The sequence below is a fragment of the Pleurodeles waltl genome, chromosome 5 (assembly GCF_031143425.1).
Source record: "Pleurodeles waltl isolate 20211129_DDA chromosome 5, aPleWal1.hap1.20221129, whole genome shotgun sequence".
Classification (NCBI taxonomy): Eukaryota; Metazoa; Chordata; class Amphibia; order Caudata; family Salamandridae; genus Pleurodeles; species Pleurodeles waltl.
The window spans coordinates 615930253-615948280 of record NC_090444.1 but is presented as its reverse complement, the minus strand read 5'-3'; the positions used below and the strand labels follow the sequence as shown (position 1 = coordinate 615948280).

At 42.3% G+C, this 18028-nt stretch overlaps 1 protein-coding gene across 7 annotated transcripts in view; it reads right to left on the bottom strand.

The window, feature by feature from the left end:
* Nucleotides 1–6156: 6156 nt before the first annotated feature.
* Nucleotides 6157–18028, bottom strand: part of CEP170 (centrosomal protein 170) — a 556616-nt gene continuing 544744 nt past the window's right edge. For all 7 annotated transcript variants that reach the window (XM_069234469.1, XM_069234471.1, XM_069234466.1 and 4 more), the window contains one exon: nucleotides 6157–8782. In XM_069234469.1, coding sequence (XP_069090570.1) covers nucleotides 8496–8782 — 287 coding nt within the window. In that variant the 3' untranslated portion in view covers nucleotides 6157–8495. The remainder of the gene's footprint in view (nucleotides 8783–18028) is intronic.

Below are 18028 nucleotides of genomic sequence, written 5' to 3'. Positions count from 1 at the left end.
TTTTATCGGGAGACGTGGGGGAACGCTGGGTGGAAGGAAATTTGTGGCTCCTCTCAGATTCCAGAACTTTCTGCTACAGAAATGTGAGGAACATGTGTTTTTTTTAGACAAATTTTGAGGTTTGCAAAGGATTCTGGGTAACAGAACCTGGTCCGAGCCACACAAGTCATCCCATCTTGGATTCCCCTAGGTCTCTAGGTTTCAGAAATGCATAGGTTTGATAGGTTTCCCTAGCTGGCGGCTGAGCTACAGGCCTAAATCTACAGGTAGGCACTTTGCAAAAAACACCTTTGTTTTCCTTCAAAAATTTGGCTGTGTCCACGTTGCGCTTTGGGGCGTTTCCTTTCGCGGGCGCTAGGCCTACCCACACAAGTGAGGTATCATTTTTATTATCGGGAGACGTGGGGGAACGCTGAGTGGAAGGAAATTTGTGGCTCCTCTCAGATTCCAGAACTTTCTGCCAAAGAAATGTGAGGAACATGTGTTTTTTTAGCCAAATTGTGAGCTTTGCAAAGGATTCTGGGTAACAGAACCTGGTCCCAGCCACACAAGTCACCCCATCTTGGATTCCCCTAGGTCTCTAGTTTTCAGAAATGCACAGGTTTGGTAGGTTTCCCTAGGTGGCGGCTGAGCTACAGGCCAAAATCTACAGGTATGCACTTTGCAAAAAACACCTCTGTTTTCCTTCACAAATTTGGCTGTGTCCACGTTGCGCTTTGGGGCGTTTCCTGTCGCGGGCGCTAGGCCTACCCACACAAGTGAGGTATCATTTTTATCGGGAGACGTGGGGGAACGCTGGGTGGAAGGAAATTTGTGGCTCCTCTCAGATTCCAGAACTTTGTGCCACAGAAATGTGAGGAACATGTGTTTTTTTAGCCAAATTTTGAGGTTTGCAAAGGATTCTGGGTAACAGAACCTGGTCCCAGCCACACAAGTCACCCCATCTTGGATTCCCCTAGGTCTCTAGTTTTCAGAAATGCACAGGTTTGGTACGTTTCCCTAGGTGGCGGCTAAGCTACAGGCCAAAATCTATAGGTAGGCACTTTGCAAAAAACACCTCTGTTTTCCTTAAAAAATTTGGCTGTGTCCACGTTGCGCTTTGGGGCGTTTCCTGTCGCGGGCGCTAGGCCTACCCACACAAGTGAGGTATCATTTTTATCGGGAGACGTGGGGGAACGCTGGGTGGAAGGAAATTTGTGGCTCCTCTCAGATTCCAGAACTTTCTGCCACAGAAATGTGAGGAACATGTGCTTTTTTAGACAAATTTTGAGGTTTGCAAAGGATTCTGGGTAACAGAACCGGGTCCGAGCCACACAAGTCACCCCATCTTCGATTCCCCTAGGTCTCTAGTTTTCAGAAATGCACAGGTTTGGTAGGTTTCCCTAGGTGGCGGCTAAGCTACAGGCCAAAATCTACAGGTAGGCACTTTGCAAAAAACACCTCTGTTTTCCTTCAAAAATTTGGCTGTGTCCACGTTGCGCTTTGGGGCGTTTCCTGTCGCGGGCGCTAGGCCTACCCACACAAGTGAGGTATCATTTTTATCGGGAGACGTGGGGGAACGCTGGGTGGAAGGAAATTTGTGGCTCCTCTCAGATTCCAGAACTTTCTGCCACAGAAATGTGAGGAACATGTGTTTTTTCAGCCAAATTTTGAGGTTTGCAAAGGATTCTGGGTAACAGAACCTGGTCCCAGCCACACAAGTCACCCCATCTTGGATTCCCCTAGGTCTCTAGTTTTCAGAAATGCACAGGTTTGGTAGGGTTCCCTAGGTGGCGGCTGAGCTACAGGCCACAATCTACAGGTAGGCACTTTGCAAAAAACACCTGTTTTCCTTCAAACATTTGGCTGTGTCCACGTTGCGCTTTGGGGCGTTTCCTGTCGCGGGCGCTAGGCCTACCCACACAAGTGAGGTATCATTTTTATCGGGAGACGTGGGGGAACGCTGGGTGGAAGGAAATTTGTGGCACCTCTCAGATTCCAAAACTTTCTGCCACAGAAATGTGAGGAACATGTGTTTTTTTAGCCACATTTTGAGGTTTGCAAAGGATTCTGGGTAACAGAACCTGGTCCGAACCACACAAGTCACCCCATCTTGGATTCCCCTAGGTCTCTAGTTTTCAGAAATGCACAGGTTTGGTAGGTTTCCCTAGGTGGCGGCTGAGCTAGAGGCCAAAATCTACAGGGAGTCACTTTGCTAAAAACAGCTCTGTTTTCTGTGATGTGTCCACGTTGTGTTTTGGGGCATATCCTGTCGCGGGCGCTAGGCCTACCCACACAAGTGAGGTATCATTTTTATCGGGAGACTTGGGGGAACATAGAATAGCAAAACAAGTGTAATTGCCCCTTGTCTTTCTCTACATTTTTCCCTTCCAAATGTAAGACAGTGTGTAAAAAAGACGTCTATTTGAGAAATGCCCTGTAATTCACATGCTAGTATGGGCACCCCGGAATTCAGAGATGTGCAAATAACCACTGCTTCTCAACACCTTATCTTGTGCCCATTTTGGAAATACAAAGGTTTTCTTGATAGCTATTTTTTACTCTTTATATTTCAGCAAATGAATTGCTGTATACCCGGCATAGGATGAAAACCCACTGCAGGGTGCAGGTCATTTATTGGCTCTGGGTACCTAGAGTTCTTGATGAACCTACAAGTCCTATATATCCCCGCAACCAGAAGGGTCCAGCAGACGTAACGGTATATTGCTTTCGAAAATCTGACATTGCAGGAAAAAGTTACAGAGTAAAACTTAGAGAAAAATTGATGTTTTTTTCACCTCAATTTCAATATTTTTCTTTTTCAGTTATTTTCTGTAGGAAACCCTTGTAGGATCTACACAAATTACCCCTTGCTGAATTCAGAATTTTGTCTACTTTTCAGAAATGTTGCGGTTTCTGGGATCCAGCGTTGGTTTCATGCCCATTTCTGTCACTGACTGGAAGGAGGCTGAAAGCACAAAAAATCGTAAAAATGGGGTATGTCCCAGTAAAATGCCAAAATTGTGTTGAAAATTTGGGTTTTCTGATTCAAGTCTGCCTGTTCCTGAAAGCTGGGAAGCTGGTGATTTTATCACCGCAAACCCTTTGTTGATGCTCTTTTCAGGGAAAAAAACACAAGCCTTCTTCTGCAGCCCATTTTTCCAATTTTTTTGAAAAAAACAAAATTTTCACTGTTTTTTGGCTAATTTCTTGGCCTCCTTCTGGAGAACCCACAAAGTCTGGGTACCTCTAGAATCCCTAGGATGTTGGAAAAAAAGGACGCAAATTTGGCGTGGGTAGCTTATGTGAACAAAAAGTTATGAGGGCCTAAGCGCGAACTGCTCCAAATAGCCAAAAAAAAAGGCTCGGCACAGGAGGGGGAAAAGGCCTGGCAGCGAAGGGGTTAAACCATTCTGTGACTCTGCCTGTCGATTCCTTGTCTGGGTCAGACTGACATTTAACCTGTTTGTGCATCGCCACTAGACATAGACAGTGACACAAAGGGTGCTGGGGTGTAACCTGCATACCCTGATGGGCTGTCTGGGCTAGGCTGGAGGGAGGAGTGGTCACTTACACCTGAAAGGGCTGTGTCTGCCCTCACACAAAGCAATCTCCAACCCCCTTGGGTGCGTCTGTAGCCAGGCCTGGGCAAGGCAGGATCCTGTAAACGACAGAGACTTTTCTTTGAAGTTGGGCAACTTCAGAGGTAGAATGAGGTATAAGTAATGGACCCAAAACCAGACCTGAAATCACTTCAAGGATTCAAAAGGAACCTCTGCCAGGAGAAGAGCTGAAGGAGAAGTGCTGCCCCTGCCTGTGCTTTGTTGGACTATCCTGCAGTTGCTGCGTCTGCTTGAGAAAGGGGACAAAGGCTGGACTTTGTGGTATATTCCTGCTTAAAAGGCATTTCCAAGAGCTCGAACTGAGCTTGTCCCCTGTTCTGAAGTCTCAGGGCCATCAAAGACTTCCTCTCCCAGCACCTGGACTCTGCTGAGACTCCTGTCCTGCCAAGTGGTGCCTAATCCAATCCTTGGGCCCTTGAAAGAAGAAGCTGGTGAAAAACCAAGAAGAACCAAGTGTACTGACTTTAGACGACTCCGGACTGACGCCGTTGCCAGATTCCTCAACGCTGCCTGCAACTGAAGCTGTGGTCCTCGCTGGAGTGGGACTACCCCGCAGGCCCAATGCCACCTGAAGTCGACTCCGTGATTCCTGAAGTGCTGTGTCACCGACATCCGTGAGATCCGTGACATCCAACTTCGCCGTACCACACCATGACCACTGGATATCAACCCCACCGGAAGTGCGCAGATCCAACGCTCTGCATCAATGCTGCCTCACCTCCGCAGCAAGGACCCGACGCCTTGCACCAACACCTCCGCTCCGCAGCCCCAGAACTGACGCCGCACCGGATCCAGCGGCACCTTCATCCCCAAATCTGTGCACCAGTGTGTTTCCTCATTCACACAAGGAACTGTACCTGGGGGTCCATGTAACTCTGTGACCGGCGCTATTAGCGTTGGATATTTGGGAACAACTCCATCACGACGCTGTGATATCACCAAATCGAAACACGTGTGTTTCTAATCGCTATATTGAAGTTTAATCTTTAAAAAAAATCATAACTGTGCTTGTGTATGTTGGATTTTTGTTGTTTTGGTCTTGTTTGATTTAGATAAATATTGGCTATTTTTCAAAATTGGTGTGGTGTTCCTTTTGTAGTGTTTTCATTGTATTACTGTGTATGTTGTTACAAATACTTTACACATTGCCTCTGGGTTAAGCCTGTCTGCTTGTGCCAAGCTACCAAGGGGGTGAGCGGGGGTTAACCGGATGTGTTTCTCCTTTACCCTGACTAGAGTGAGGGTCCTTGCTTGGACAGGAAGCAACCTGACTGCCAACCAAAGACCCCATTTCTAACAGGTGCAAAGCTAACTATGCTTAAATTTTATATGTACAGCAAAGACTAAAACTAATAAAACAGCACTTGTTCATTAACCAAAGATTGATTGTATTGTAAATCATACATTAGAACAATTCATGTGTACAGACTAAAAAGTACTGAAAAAAAATCAAATTTGCATAAATTCTGGCCACGGCCTTAATAGCCCACTGACTAGAATCTCTTTTTGTGCTTGGCAAAGAGGCCCTCTCTATTTACTTTGGTGTCTGGCTATGAAGCTCATGTTATCCGGTTCAAGAGGATTTCAGATTTTTCAATTAGTGTGTTTTGATATGAGTTACTATAAAATGAGTAGGCGCAAAGAACTAACCAAGAATGACCCTTAAGCCTGGTTGTGCGGGATTGCACAAAGCATCAAACTGTCTTTGTTTAGAGTGGTACTGGTTGACTATGCTTTTAAAGTGACAAATGACTTTTGTCAGCTAAATGCACACACATCTTGAGTTCACTAGGCATACAGAGTATTACAAAAATGAAAGCAGTCCTATTTTTATAAGTAGATTCATACATAAACAGTTTATGGACGCACCACAATGTGGCAACTGTTCTGATTTCAAAGTTTTGGATACTTTTTCATGCTTTCATTATATTTGCACAAAACTCAAATGTCCTATTCGTTGGGGCTTGCATGCCATAAAACATTAGAAAATAACAAGTAAACAAAATGTAAAGAAAAAATGTTTTCATGTGCAGAAACGTTGGCATGCACATTTTCATTTAAGGTTCTGGAAAGTTTCTTTAGAAAGAGAGCTGATAATATGCATGGCAAGGAAACATAAAAAAAAATATAACAGAAATAAATTAAGGGTAATAGTGTTTCAAACTTAGTGTAACACATATTGGTCCAATTAGTGATTGCAAACCAGGGTCCAGTATTAACCTGACAGTAAGCTACAACAACAGAGGTGCAGGGATGACCGGAATGTGATGGGGCGGGACATACTGAGTCTAATGGGAAAATAGCACCAATCATGAACGTTTTTCCTTAATGAACATTATCTTAAAACTGAGTTTACAAAACTACCAAAAAGTGTACACTGTCCACAAGTGAGTTCGTCTTCACATATTTATAATCCTTTTATAATGTGTATGCACCAATGCAGGTTGTACTATACAGCATACGTTACAAAAATGGTACAATAAAAGTTAAAGAAAACATGATAAAATCTACCATTATAACAAAAACTTAGCATACACATTATCTTTTAAGTTCCAGAAATTTTATTTAGAAATGGAGCTGAAATGCACGTAACAAAAAACCCAGATAAAACAAAATATAACAAAAATAAATAAAGGATAATAATGTTTTCATATAAAACAAAGAGGGCATAACATAAATGCAAAATGTTTATTCTACAACATAGGTATAAAATCGAGAACAAACCTTTATTTTCATAACTTTTGAATGTCAAATCCAAGTGGCAGAGAAATACCTCAAATCAATGAAAAAGAGGAGTTTTTTTAATTTTAATAATGCTATTCATTTTCTAACAAATCAACTTTTTTTTTTTGCTTTGTGAGCTTTTAAAGCTCATATTATCAGCAACTCCTCCAAGTGGCACATCTCATGTTTCTGTTGCTTTTATGTAGTGAGCATTTTTTAAGACTTATCATTACATTTTATTTAGCCTTCAGCAAAAATAAGATCCATAATACATTTTTCTTTACAGCATTTATTAATTGGTCAAAGTTATAAAATTAAATATGTTCAATGACTTCTGAAATTCTGTACAGTTTAAACATTGACAAACGATGCTGAAAACAAAATAAGTATAGGATTATTGCTGAACCTTTACAGAAAGTAACATAAGCCAAATTGTATTTCTCTCCTCTAAGACAGACAATGAAAAAGGAAAATTCCAGTTTATTGTTATATAATTTAACACCAATATATTTCCTCCATATTATAATGCTTTAGTTACAGGAGGCCATTTGCTAGTTTTGCTTGTCCAGCATTTAACTGTTACTTATCTGGGACAATATATGGAATAATCTAGTGTACTCTAGCCTAAATCAGCTATCAGGTTCTTTATCACCTATGCATAACTTGGAGGAAATGGGTTTTAGTATACAAGGTTCAGAAAATATATATAAATTATTCCTTTGCTTGAAAGTGTCACTGTTTTGTCATTAGCAAATCACTTTACAGCATGACTGATACAACATATATCCAGTTCTCTGAGTGACCATCTACTAATTAGCTCAGGAAAGTGTCATTAACCATGTATGCAAGTACACTGCAGATATAAACTTGGTGTTCAGATTATGAAACTTGGGTTTAACTTTGTTTACTATATCTATACTTTGTCCCAAAACCCTGCAAGGAAAAAGGTTTATTTTACATTTTTAACAAATATTTGAACACAGAATATTTATGCATGTATAAACAGCAACACAGCTATGAACCTAAATTAGGTAGCAATGAAACATTTGAAAGTGGGTTTCAACTCTTAAGCAAGTATAACTGTTACTACTATCTTATGTACATGAAATGACTGCTAGCTCGTTAATCATGTACAGGTATGCTCATCTACTGTACCAAACATGGCAAGATTTTAGTGCAAACATAGCTCATACTTGGTAACTCCCATGCCAACCTACAGCACAATAACTTTAGATAATTTACAGAAGAGATCTTAAATGTTATTAAACAAAACTGAGTTGTTGATGAAGACTGCCTTACCTTGTATATTAAGGTGCTGGTGCACCTTCAAGGAGACTTGTCCCCACAATACAACACAAACGGTAAAGACATGAACACCAGCAAACATTTTTTGTAAATTTATACAAATGTGTGTTCAAGAGGTACATATTAGAGTTGCTTAGTGTGGAGAAAATCGGATTTTTTCTTTTTAATTTATTTTTTAATTTTTATTTTTTTTAGAAAAATTGGGATCATAAATGGGTGATACAATGTTGTTTACAATGCCAAATATTCCTGCTTAGAAAACCTGTAAAGTGTCAATTCTGTATGCAAAGAAAGACATTGTAAGCATCTGCATCCATATCTAACTTTTAAAAGATCAAAGTTATGAATCAACAGGAAATGTTTGTTAACTAGAAAATAAAAACATTGCTCATTAGTTTGATATTTTTTCATTTCAAATAAAATGTCGAAAATAGATTTAACACCAGACCATGGATGTATAAATTTACCTGTATTGTTAACGTATCCTAGTTTCAACTTATCATTTCGTTTGTAATTAGTCATTTATTTCAAAAGAAAATGTTGATACATGTGTAGAAGATCACATGAGAGAGGCACAATGAGATGAATTCAAAGTGACAACGCCTTGATTTTTCATTATATGTGTTATTAAAAACACGAGCAAGATACATAAACTATCTGAAAAGTGTTAACTGTCAAAATACAACTTTATTTCCAACTGAGCTATTAGCTCTTATCATTTTACATGATATAAGCTGTTAAAAACAAGGCAAGAGGATGAACGGCATGGCTGCAGCGGACCAAGAAGTACCCACGGGGTCAACACTGGTGTATTTAGTTCTTCGCACCCATTAGCAAATAAAAGTTCTACAGATATATTTAATATTATCCTTGTAAGGTGGTATCCTCTTCCTCCCCATCAGGGTTAAATCGATTGAAGTGAATACTGAAGTCAGTTTCAGATTCAACACTTCCAAATTCCGATGACGTGGATATCATGGCAGGCCGCATAACTGTGGCATCTGGTTGACAGTGCGACTGTACTGGTGTACGGATAGAGTGAGCTATTGGACTGGACCGCTGCTTAGACTGGCATGGAAGAATAGAGCCACTAAATCCCAAACTGTTCAGAGCATCCAATGTACCATCAGGGTCAATCATTGCATTGATCACTACAAAAAAGGTATAAAGAACAGGATTCAAAACTACAATTCAACATCAGCTGCTCTGCTCGAGTTATCAAGAAATTTGCATTCAGTTGTAAAGAACCAAATACTAAAATCAGCAAAAACGGACGAGCATGGACAGCACTTCAAAAAGTGTTTAAGTATGATTTTGCCTATGCAAAGAATTACATCTTGTATGTATGTACATGGTGTTTCTAACTTCTTGAAATCATTGCAACATAAGTACATCACCAAAAATATGGACTTTTTTGAGAATTAATTTGTTTCTTGTGCAGTACATTTACTTATTTTTTTCCAAATATATTTATCAGGGGGCAATACAGGTGCATAAACAATTGCAATTAATCATCAGAAACGCTTTAAGACTGTATAGTAGTTTGAATATGTATGTTAATATAAACAAACTACAACTATATGGCTATAACAAACAATCCTAAGCACAAAATTATGTTTCATTAAAAAGAAACACTCTGAGGATTGGGAAGTAAAGAAAAAGAAACAGACACAACCACAAAATACAAGTTTACACATCTGATGGCTGAGAGGTTATCTTATTTCTCATTGCATTTCATCTTTTGATAGAACAATCTTTCATCTTCTAAGATTAGAGTGAAGTGTACAATCCTATCATCTAAAGAACTGAACTTCTAAGCTATAACAATTTGCTTATTTCCCACCACTAATGGAAGAGTTGGCAAATGTTAGCATTAAAAGTAAAACTATGAAAGTTATCCATATAATAAATAAATACACCCAGGAGTGGTCACCTTTTCAATTTGAGCAAATAATATAAATACATTTAAACATCTCATTTCAAAATACTATCACCCTCAAGCTCCCCCAAAACATGTGACCTGTAATGAATTCATTTTGTGCTACAGATAGTACACCCATCTTGAACCCTTAAATTTCAATCTTCTTCTTCAATCTTATCTTCTTTATATTTCACATCATCATTCTGAATCATTTTTCAACTATGAGACTGTGCCAAATTCTAACCATGGCTCGAAAAATTATTAAAATGTTACTAGAACTGCAGGTCGAATAACTTGAATAATCTGTTCAACCTAACTGTTCAACCTAACTGTAATGTATTTGACCTCTATGTGGGTCTCAAAAATGTGTGATCCTAGGCAAATATTTTAGTTTATAGTCTCCTTTTTCTTCATTCTCACATACGACTGAGCTGTCAAATATGTGAGCTTAGCATTTCTGCTGTACAAAAAAACTCTTTTGTTTGATTAAACAAACTAAATATTTGCTCCATGTATACTAACAATCTAACCCACATACAAAGAATATATCATCCATGATTTGCCTCTTAGTTTACTAATAACATTGGCATCAGGGCAGGAGTGTTTTTCAGTTCATGTTTAAACACTTACTTTTAATAAATTATTAATAAAGCATGATGTGACAGCATACTGTCATTTACAGACAGTAAGTTTCCAAGACATTTCCTAAAACCTTTCCACTAACTTGCAGCTTTACTGATAATACAATATAGTGGGTTACCATAATCCGTGAAAATTGGGTTTCATAAAAACATATTGATAATTTGCAAATCTCCAAGCAAAGAGTTGTGATTTGTTTTCACCCTTTTAAAATATTTTTTTCATCACAGAGAAGTACAAAAAATGGGCTTTCACAATTACCGAAATATATTTTGAAATGTATGCACACACAACATCTAAATAACTCTTTGTACAGCAGGTCAGAGAGTTCAATTTACCAAATTTTGGAACTCTGCAGTCTGAAGGAAAATTAATTGTAAGACAAACTGACTTTTGGCCTCTGACTCTGAAGACAGAGCTAATGTGACAAGATCACAAGATTTAAAGGCATCTTTATTGCACCTGCACTTTCTTACTGAATAGAACACCTGTTCTTTGTCAACTCAAAGGGGTGAGTAGCTCCTAAAAACAGCCTGACCTGATAAAATATGACTTGCCATAACCAGTGGGCGAGTAGAATTTTGAGGCCTGCTAACATAGTATTCACATTAGGCTGTCTCTACATCCCTTAAGTGTAGGGTGACCACCTGGCATTGAGACAAATTCTGGACAGGACTGTAAAAAATTCAGGACAAAGGGTCAAAATTTAGGACAAATATTCAGGACAAAGGGTCAAAATTCAGGACAAAAATTCAAGAACAAACATCAGTTTTACAGACACACGCAAGAGAGGCCATGCCTCACTGTGTTATCAGTGCATTTATTTACTCTTTTTTTAACATAGCACTATTTATTCACTGAGGTCTTTTTGTGATTGCCTCCTGGTATGCTACATTCAGGTGTCACATTACGTCCTTGTTCAGTAGTAAATTAATGCCCTTCAGTACTGCAGCAAGGCCATCACCCCTACCCAAATCTACCCGATCTTTCCTGAGGAGAAAGTAACAGCAAATTTTTGATTATGATTCTGAACATTTTAAAACCCCTGGCAAACAGTTTGGGAAACATTAAGGTAATTAACCTTTTGCTAGTTTAAACAAATTGAACAAAAACATCTGGCTTACCCCAACCGCCCATGGACTTTCAACCTAATTTTTTTTAAAGAGACAGGGTAGATAGTGTGGGCGACAGTCTCACGCCTAATGCCAGATTGTGAGGTACCCACAACTTGTCTGTAGTCTCATAGCACTAGAATGTATGTCTGGGACTCTACATTTATCTCAGAAATGGGAGCCCAGTCTACCAATCAAAGATAATAAAAGAGGAGGATGAAATCAAGAGCAAATGGGAGATCCACGGCAAGTAATTCAAAGGGTTGTTGCTAAAAACCGGATGAATAAAGAAGAGAAGAACAAGGTGGAACAATTCCTAATATCAGACAAGATGGGTCCACCAAGACTATTCGAAGGTATTGGGTACCTGGGGAGTTGTCTCTGCACACAGGAGCGAAACAGAAGGGGCACTGTCAAGTGGTTGAACAAGCAACACCCGTCCACCTCGGCAAACTCTTCTGGTGCAATGGTCTGCTGTTAGTGCTTTTGAAGGGTGAGCAGGGGCCAGACCCCTTGCAAGGTTGTGCAAGGCAATTGCCTGCTTTGTCCATGTCTTTATATGGTTTTGACATTGAGCAAAAGCCAAACTACAGATCTGGGTTATCCCTAAGTGTCAAGTACACATGGGGACGCGCTTGAAAGAAGGAGGGGGAGGAGGCGGCGGCGGCAACTCACCTTCTGGGCTGGAGCCCTTTAAAAACTGCGGCAGCGCTCCCGCCTCGAGGGACGCGCTTGAAAGAAGGAGGGGGAGGAGGCGGCGGCAACTCACCTTCTGGGCAGGAGCCCTTTAAAAACTGCGGCAGCGCTCCCGCCTCGCGGGACGCGCTTGAAAGAGGGAGGGGGAGGAGGCAGCAACTCACCTTCTGGGCAGGAGCCCTTTAAAAACTGCGGCAGCGCTCCCGCCTCGCGGGACGCGCTTGAAAGAAGGAGGGGGAGGAGGCGGCAACTCACCTTCTGGGCAGGAGCCCTTTAAAAACTGCGGCAGCGCTCCCGCCTCGCGGGACGCGCTTGAAAGAAGGAGGGGGAGGAGGCGGCAACTCACCTTCTGGGCAGGAGCCCTTTAAAAACTGCGGCAGCGCTCCCGCCTCGCGGGACGCGCTTGAAAGAAGGAGGGGGAGGAGGCGGCAACTCACCTTCTGGGCAGGAGCCCTTTAAAAACTGCGGCAGAGCTGCCGCCTCGCGGGACACGCGCGGGCAGCGCCCGGGCGTGCCCGTCCTGCGCCCGTCAGCGACCGGAGGAGGCCGGGCTGGGCCACACCATTTTCATTTTGATTCTTGAGGTCGGTGACCAGCGGACGAATATACCTTAGTCACCTGGACACCTTACCAACATAGGAGCAATCCTCCTGTTGTTTTAGCCTTTTAATAAAGCCTCAGTGGAGTGAAATCAGGGTGGGAACAGGGGAGGGAAAGCACCTACAGAAAAAGACTGTCAAACTTTGGGGCTGGACTAAAGTGTTTTATTAAAGCAAGATGGGCAGACGGAAGGGGGGGATGCCTCTGGAAAAGGCCGGCAACAATAAGACTCTAGATGGTTTTCTCCAAAAAGCGGTAGGGGCATTAGAAAAAGAAATTGAATTGGTGGAGCGCCGTCTAACTGCCCCCCCATCGACAGAGGCCCCACCGAAAACTCTTCCACAACCTCTTCACCCATCCGCTTCTCGGCCTGCCTTGGCAATCCCACCTCCAACCACCCAAATGTCTGCTGCAGAGTCCCTGGATAATGCTATACATCCCCCTGAAACTACACAGCCTCTTCCAGATAGGCTTGCACCCACCCCAGAGCACAGCTCAAAGGGCAAAAGAAAACGAGGGGAGGCAAACTTAAAGAATAAACGGGCCCGTGTTTTGAACTCCCCCAATCATGCCGTGCCTACTCGGACCAAGGACTGTACACCTGCCCAAGCTACTAACAATGGCAGTTCAGATATAGCTTTTATAATAGATTTCATAAAAGACGAGCTCTTTAAAAAACTATACCCTATAACAACTCGCCTATTAGCCATCGAGGAGAAACTTGACGGTCTCATCAAACTCAACCAGATGACCATCTCTTCCTCACCAGATTCAGAATATTCCCAACAAAACTTTCCCTCAAGTCCTCCAGTCAACAGTGCCAGTAGCCTTCCTCTATCATCGAGCACTGTTCATAACCCTCGATCAATTTGTCCTGATTCTCTGTATCAACCAGTGAAGGCTCCAACTGCTAGACTGGTCAGTGCCCCTAAAACTAAGTGCTCTAAGATTGATCCCCTCCTTTCAAGGGGGATTGACGAAATTGCTTCTTTTAATAACACGGGCACAAAACTGCACAAAGATACCCCAGATCAGACCCACCCTCCAGCAGACCGGATGCATAGAGATCAAGGGACTAATATGAGAACTTTACACCTACCACCGGAAGCTTGCCCTTATGTGCTTGTTATTACCAGTGTTCCTAAGCTCAAATCCAACATTTCTGAATCATTTACAGAACTGAAAAATAAGGTCATTCACTGGTTACATAGATACGCTAGATTTGCTTTTCATATGATACCATCAATATTAATGGTGAGGAGGGTGGGTTGGGTGGGTCCACTTAAGAATCCCGGTACGGGGGATTGTATTGTTATCAACTTCGATGCACCTTCCCTTGTCCAACAGCTTTCCTTGAATGTGTGTCAATCTAACCCTCTAGGGGGAGAAATTTCTCTATGTAGGCTCCAGGCCTTCTACCCTCATAACGTTGCACCAGCTACTAAGGGGGCGACAATGCCACTCAGAGGTCTCACTAGTTTGCAGATGCAGCCTGACCCCCAGTTGAGATGCAGTCCCCTCTCGCTCTCTGAAATTGATTGACTAAAAGTTAGTACTGTATACAGTTCACCTCAGCCCCAAGGTTCTAAAAATTGGGATAAGGAGCACCCTATAGTTGGAAATACTGAAACATATGAAATAGGGTTAGGTATTCCTGAGGCCGACCAGACCCCTATTGCAGACACCAGAGATTCCACGTCAATCTCTGCACCTGCCCAGACAGATCCATCTAAGACGGAAACCAGTATCTGGTTTTCCTTCTGTGACCAGAGTTTGGAAATTTGTATCGGGGGAGCAAGTAAGGAGGGCAAGGTGATTGAGACCAATTTTGCCCCGGACTTAATAGACCCCAGTAATCATGGGCATTCACCACCATTTCAGATACTCGAACTGCTCACGCCACGCCCCGATTTAGACGGGGCAAGTAATATCTTGGGCGATATGATAGTGGGAAACCCAAATGAGGCTGGTATAGATACTATTGAAAAGGGTATAAAATCTCCCCGCGGCACCCCATCTGCAAGAGAGAACTCTGTGGCTGAAGTTCTCCAAGATAAAATAGATGGTCTAGACACCGTTCTTAGTTGGAATATTGCAGGGCTGGAGAATAAAATGAGTAACCCTGAATGGGGCAAATTCATAGCTGAACATAAAATATGTCTTTTTCAAGAAACGTGGGCACTGGAGCCTAAATACAGAATCGGTTACAAAAGTTACTGGGTCCCAGCAACTAAGGTGAACTCAGGAAGACCCTCAGGTGGGCTGCTTATATGGCTTAACTGTTCCCTTAAATGTCGGATTGAAACAATTGACTTGGGTTGTCCCGATTTGATGGGTCTATCAATACCATCCCTTAGTGAGAAACCACTTCTAATAATTAATATTTATAACAGGAGCTTGGGTAGCAAATATGAGTCAGACACATTGACTATTTTGGATAGCCTCCTCTCTTGTAAATCACCTTCTCACTTCATTCTTATTGCAGGAGATTTTAATGTCACTTTTGAACCCTACTTGCTGGCTCAGGAACTATATAAAGATGAGGACGCCTATTGGGGTATTCCTCAACTGGTGCCAAGCAAAAGACCAAAAATGAATAGACTAACACATCAGGTTGTGGACATTACACTGGGTCATGGCCTGCGGGCCTGCAACGGTCGTTCCCGCTCGGACCCTGATCTTCACCCTACATTTAGGCGTGGAACACAGAAGAGCCAGATAGATTATATTTTGCTTGATATCCGGCTGTGGGGCCATATGGTTGACATGAACATTGCAGAACATGAGGAAAGTGATCACGAGCCATTGATTTTATCTCTTAGGAATTTACTACCCCTACTTGAAGTCTCTTGCCTCAAGACCCATGAGCAACAGCTCACACTGACCAATAACAGACGAAATGTTAGATGGGAATTTTTGGGTACTGACACAGTCACCTTGGCATCTGTATACAGACAGTTGGCTGACCACATGGATCGCATACCTCAGCTTTTAAAAGATAGTGATGGGCTTATAGCAGCCCACACTCAACTATTTAATTCTCTAAAACATCTCTTTACTAAAGAGTCTACAAAAAAAGTTAAAAAGAAGTGTAACGCAAGGTGGTTCAATGCAGTATGTAGGGAAGCACAGCACAAACTATTGAGAGCTTTAAGAAGAGGTCAGTCAGACCATATAAGGAAAGCCAGGAAAGACTACAAACAGGAACTAATTAGAGCCCGTAGGAGATGGGATGAATCCAGATGGGTTTCCCTCCTGGAGTCTGCTAAAATAAATGACACCTCGAAATTCTGGAAACTGGTGGCTGATGCCAGTGAAGAACCTAACTGTTCGCCTGGTGCTTCAATACTCCCTGTAGAGTGGACAGATCACTTCTCCCGACTATATTCTGGGATCGCTGATGTCACTACCAGGGAATTGGATCATATTATGATCTCTGAGACCCCCAAAATTGAATTTACCCTGGCAGAAACTAAGGCTGCGATTGCTTCACTGAAATGGGGAAAGGCCCCCGGCCTTGATAAAATCCCAGGCGATTTATACAAGACAAGCCCAGATATATGGGCCCCATATCTGAACCTGATTTCCAATACAGTAGCTGCAGGAGCACCTGTCCCGAGCTCCTGGATGGGAGCGGAGATAGTCCCCATCTTTAAGAAAGGCAACCCCTCCAACCCTGCCAACTACCGCCCAATCTCCTTACTTGACAACTTCCAAAAACTCTTTGCAAAGCAAATTTTGTCCCGTTTAGGAGAATGGATTCTGGAAGCCAATGTCATTTCTGACCTGCAAGCAGGGTTTAGGCCAGAAGTGAGTACCATAGATCAGGTGCTAAGATTTCTAACAATCAAATGGAAGACTGTGGAAGTAGGAGGGGGCAACCTCTTTGTAGTTTTTATTGATCTTAGAGTCGCGTTCGATCTGGTCCCCAGAAACCAGTTATGGCTGACATTAGCCAACATGGGCATCCCACATGGTCTCTTGAAACTTATCGCCCGATTACACGAGAATATCTACGCACAAATCAGGAGCGGTAAGGATGGTGACTTAACAGATCCAGTGGCTATTGAGAGAGGAGTCAGACAGGGTTGTGTTCTGGCCCCTACCCTTTTTCTTTTATACATAAATAATTGTATTAAGTATTTAGCAAATTGCACTAATGACTCCCCAAAGTTGGCCGGGATTAAAGTTCCATATTTACTTTATGCGGATGACACTATTCTGCTGGCCAAATCAACCATGGGAATCCAGAATCTAGTCAACCAGTTCTGTGCATTTTGCAGAGATTACGGGTTAGATATTAATGTTAAGAAGACCAAACTCATGATATATAGCGCCCCGAACAAGAAGCTCAGAGCAAATATAAAGATGGATTCAGCCCATCTGGAGAGGGTAATGGAATATGATTACCTGGGCATTAGACTATCTGATAAGGGCAGCTGGGAGTCAGCTATAAGGAAAGGGGCACTTACCATCAGCCAAAGATGTGGAGTGATAGGACGTAAGGCTAGCACAGCAGCAAGCCCCCCTCTGACTCTTATTTCAGAAATTTACAAAGCCCAAATCCGTGCCGCTGCCCTATATGGAGCGGAACTCTGGGGATCACATAGACAACTGGACACCCTCCAAACCAAAGAAAATAATTTCCTTAGACACATATCGAGACTAGGGAAGGGCACGCCGATGCTCCCTCTAAGACTGGACCTGGGTTTAAACAGTATTAAAGATACAGCATACTTAAGGCCACTTCTGTACTGGGTTAGACTATGGAAAACGGAAGAACTCGAACCCTTCAGGACAGCAGTCAAAGAACTATTGCCACCTTGCTATGGAGGGGAAAAAGTTTGTTGGTTAAGGGAGATGAAAGCAGCTTGGGTCAAATTGGATTTATCCCATTATTGGGAGAACCCCGAGATGATTCCCGGTAACGCTAGACTGCTGATCAAAGACCGATATTGGGGAAAAATCTACGAGGAATCTCTCGGCTCAAATGGGTTAGGTCGGCTGACAGCAGAGTTCCTACTGGTCAAGCACGAACCTTTGCCTGAAAGCTTTCTGGATCTCCCTATACCAGCCCGTGCCCGTTCTCTACTACTTCAGTTCAGATACGGAACATTGGCGGTCAACAGCTTCACGGCTCGCTGGTCGTCCAATAGTCCTTTGTCCGACAAATGTATAAATTGCCATCTATGCAAGGAAACTCCTGAGCATGTCCTATTTTTCTGTCCTTTGTACAAATGCCCTCGAGGAAAGTGGATTATTCCTCTGTGTAAAACACTGCTAACTCAAAATCAAACTAGTGTATATAGAATATGTAAATATGACACTTCCATGCTGATAGTGAGCTCTGTTTCCAAATACTTGGCAGCAGCATGGACAATCCGCAGCAGGATCATCACAGATCTCAATCCACTGGTTGAAGAACGGTC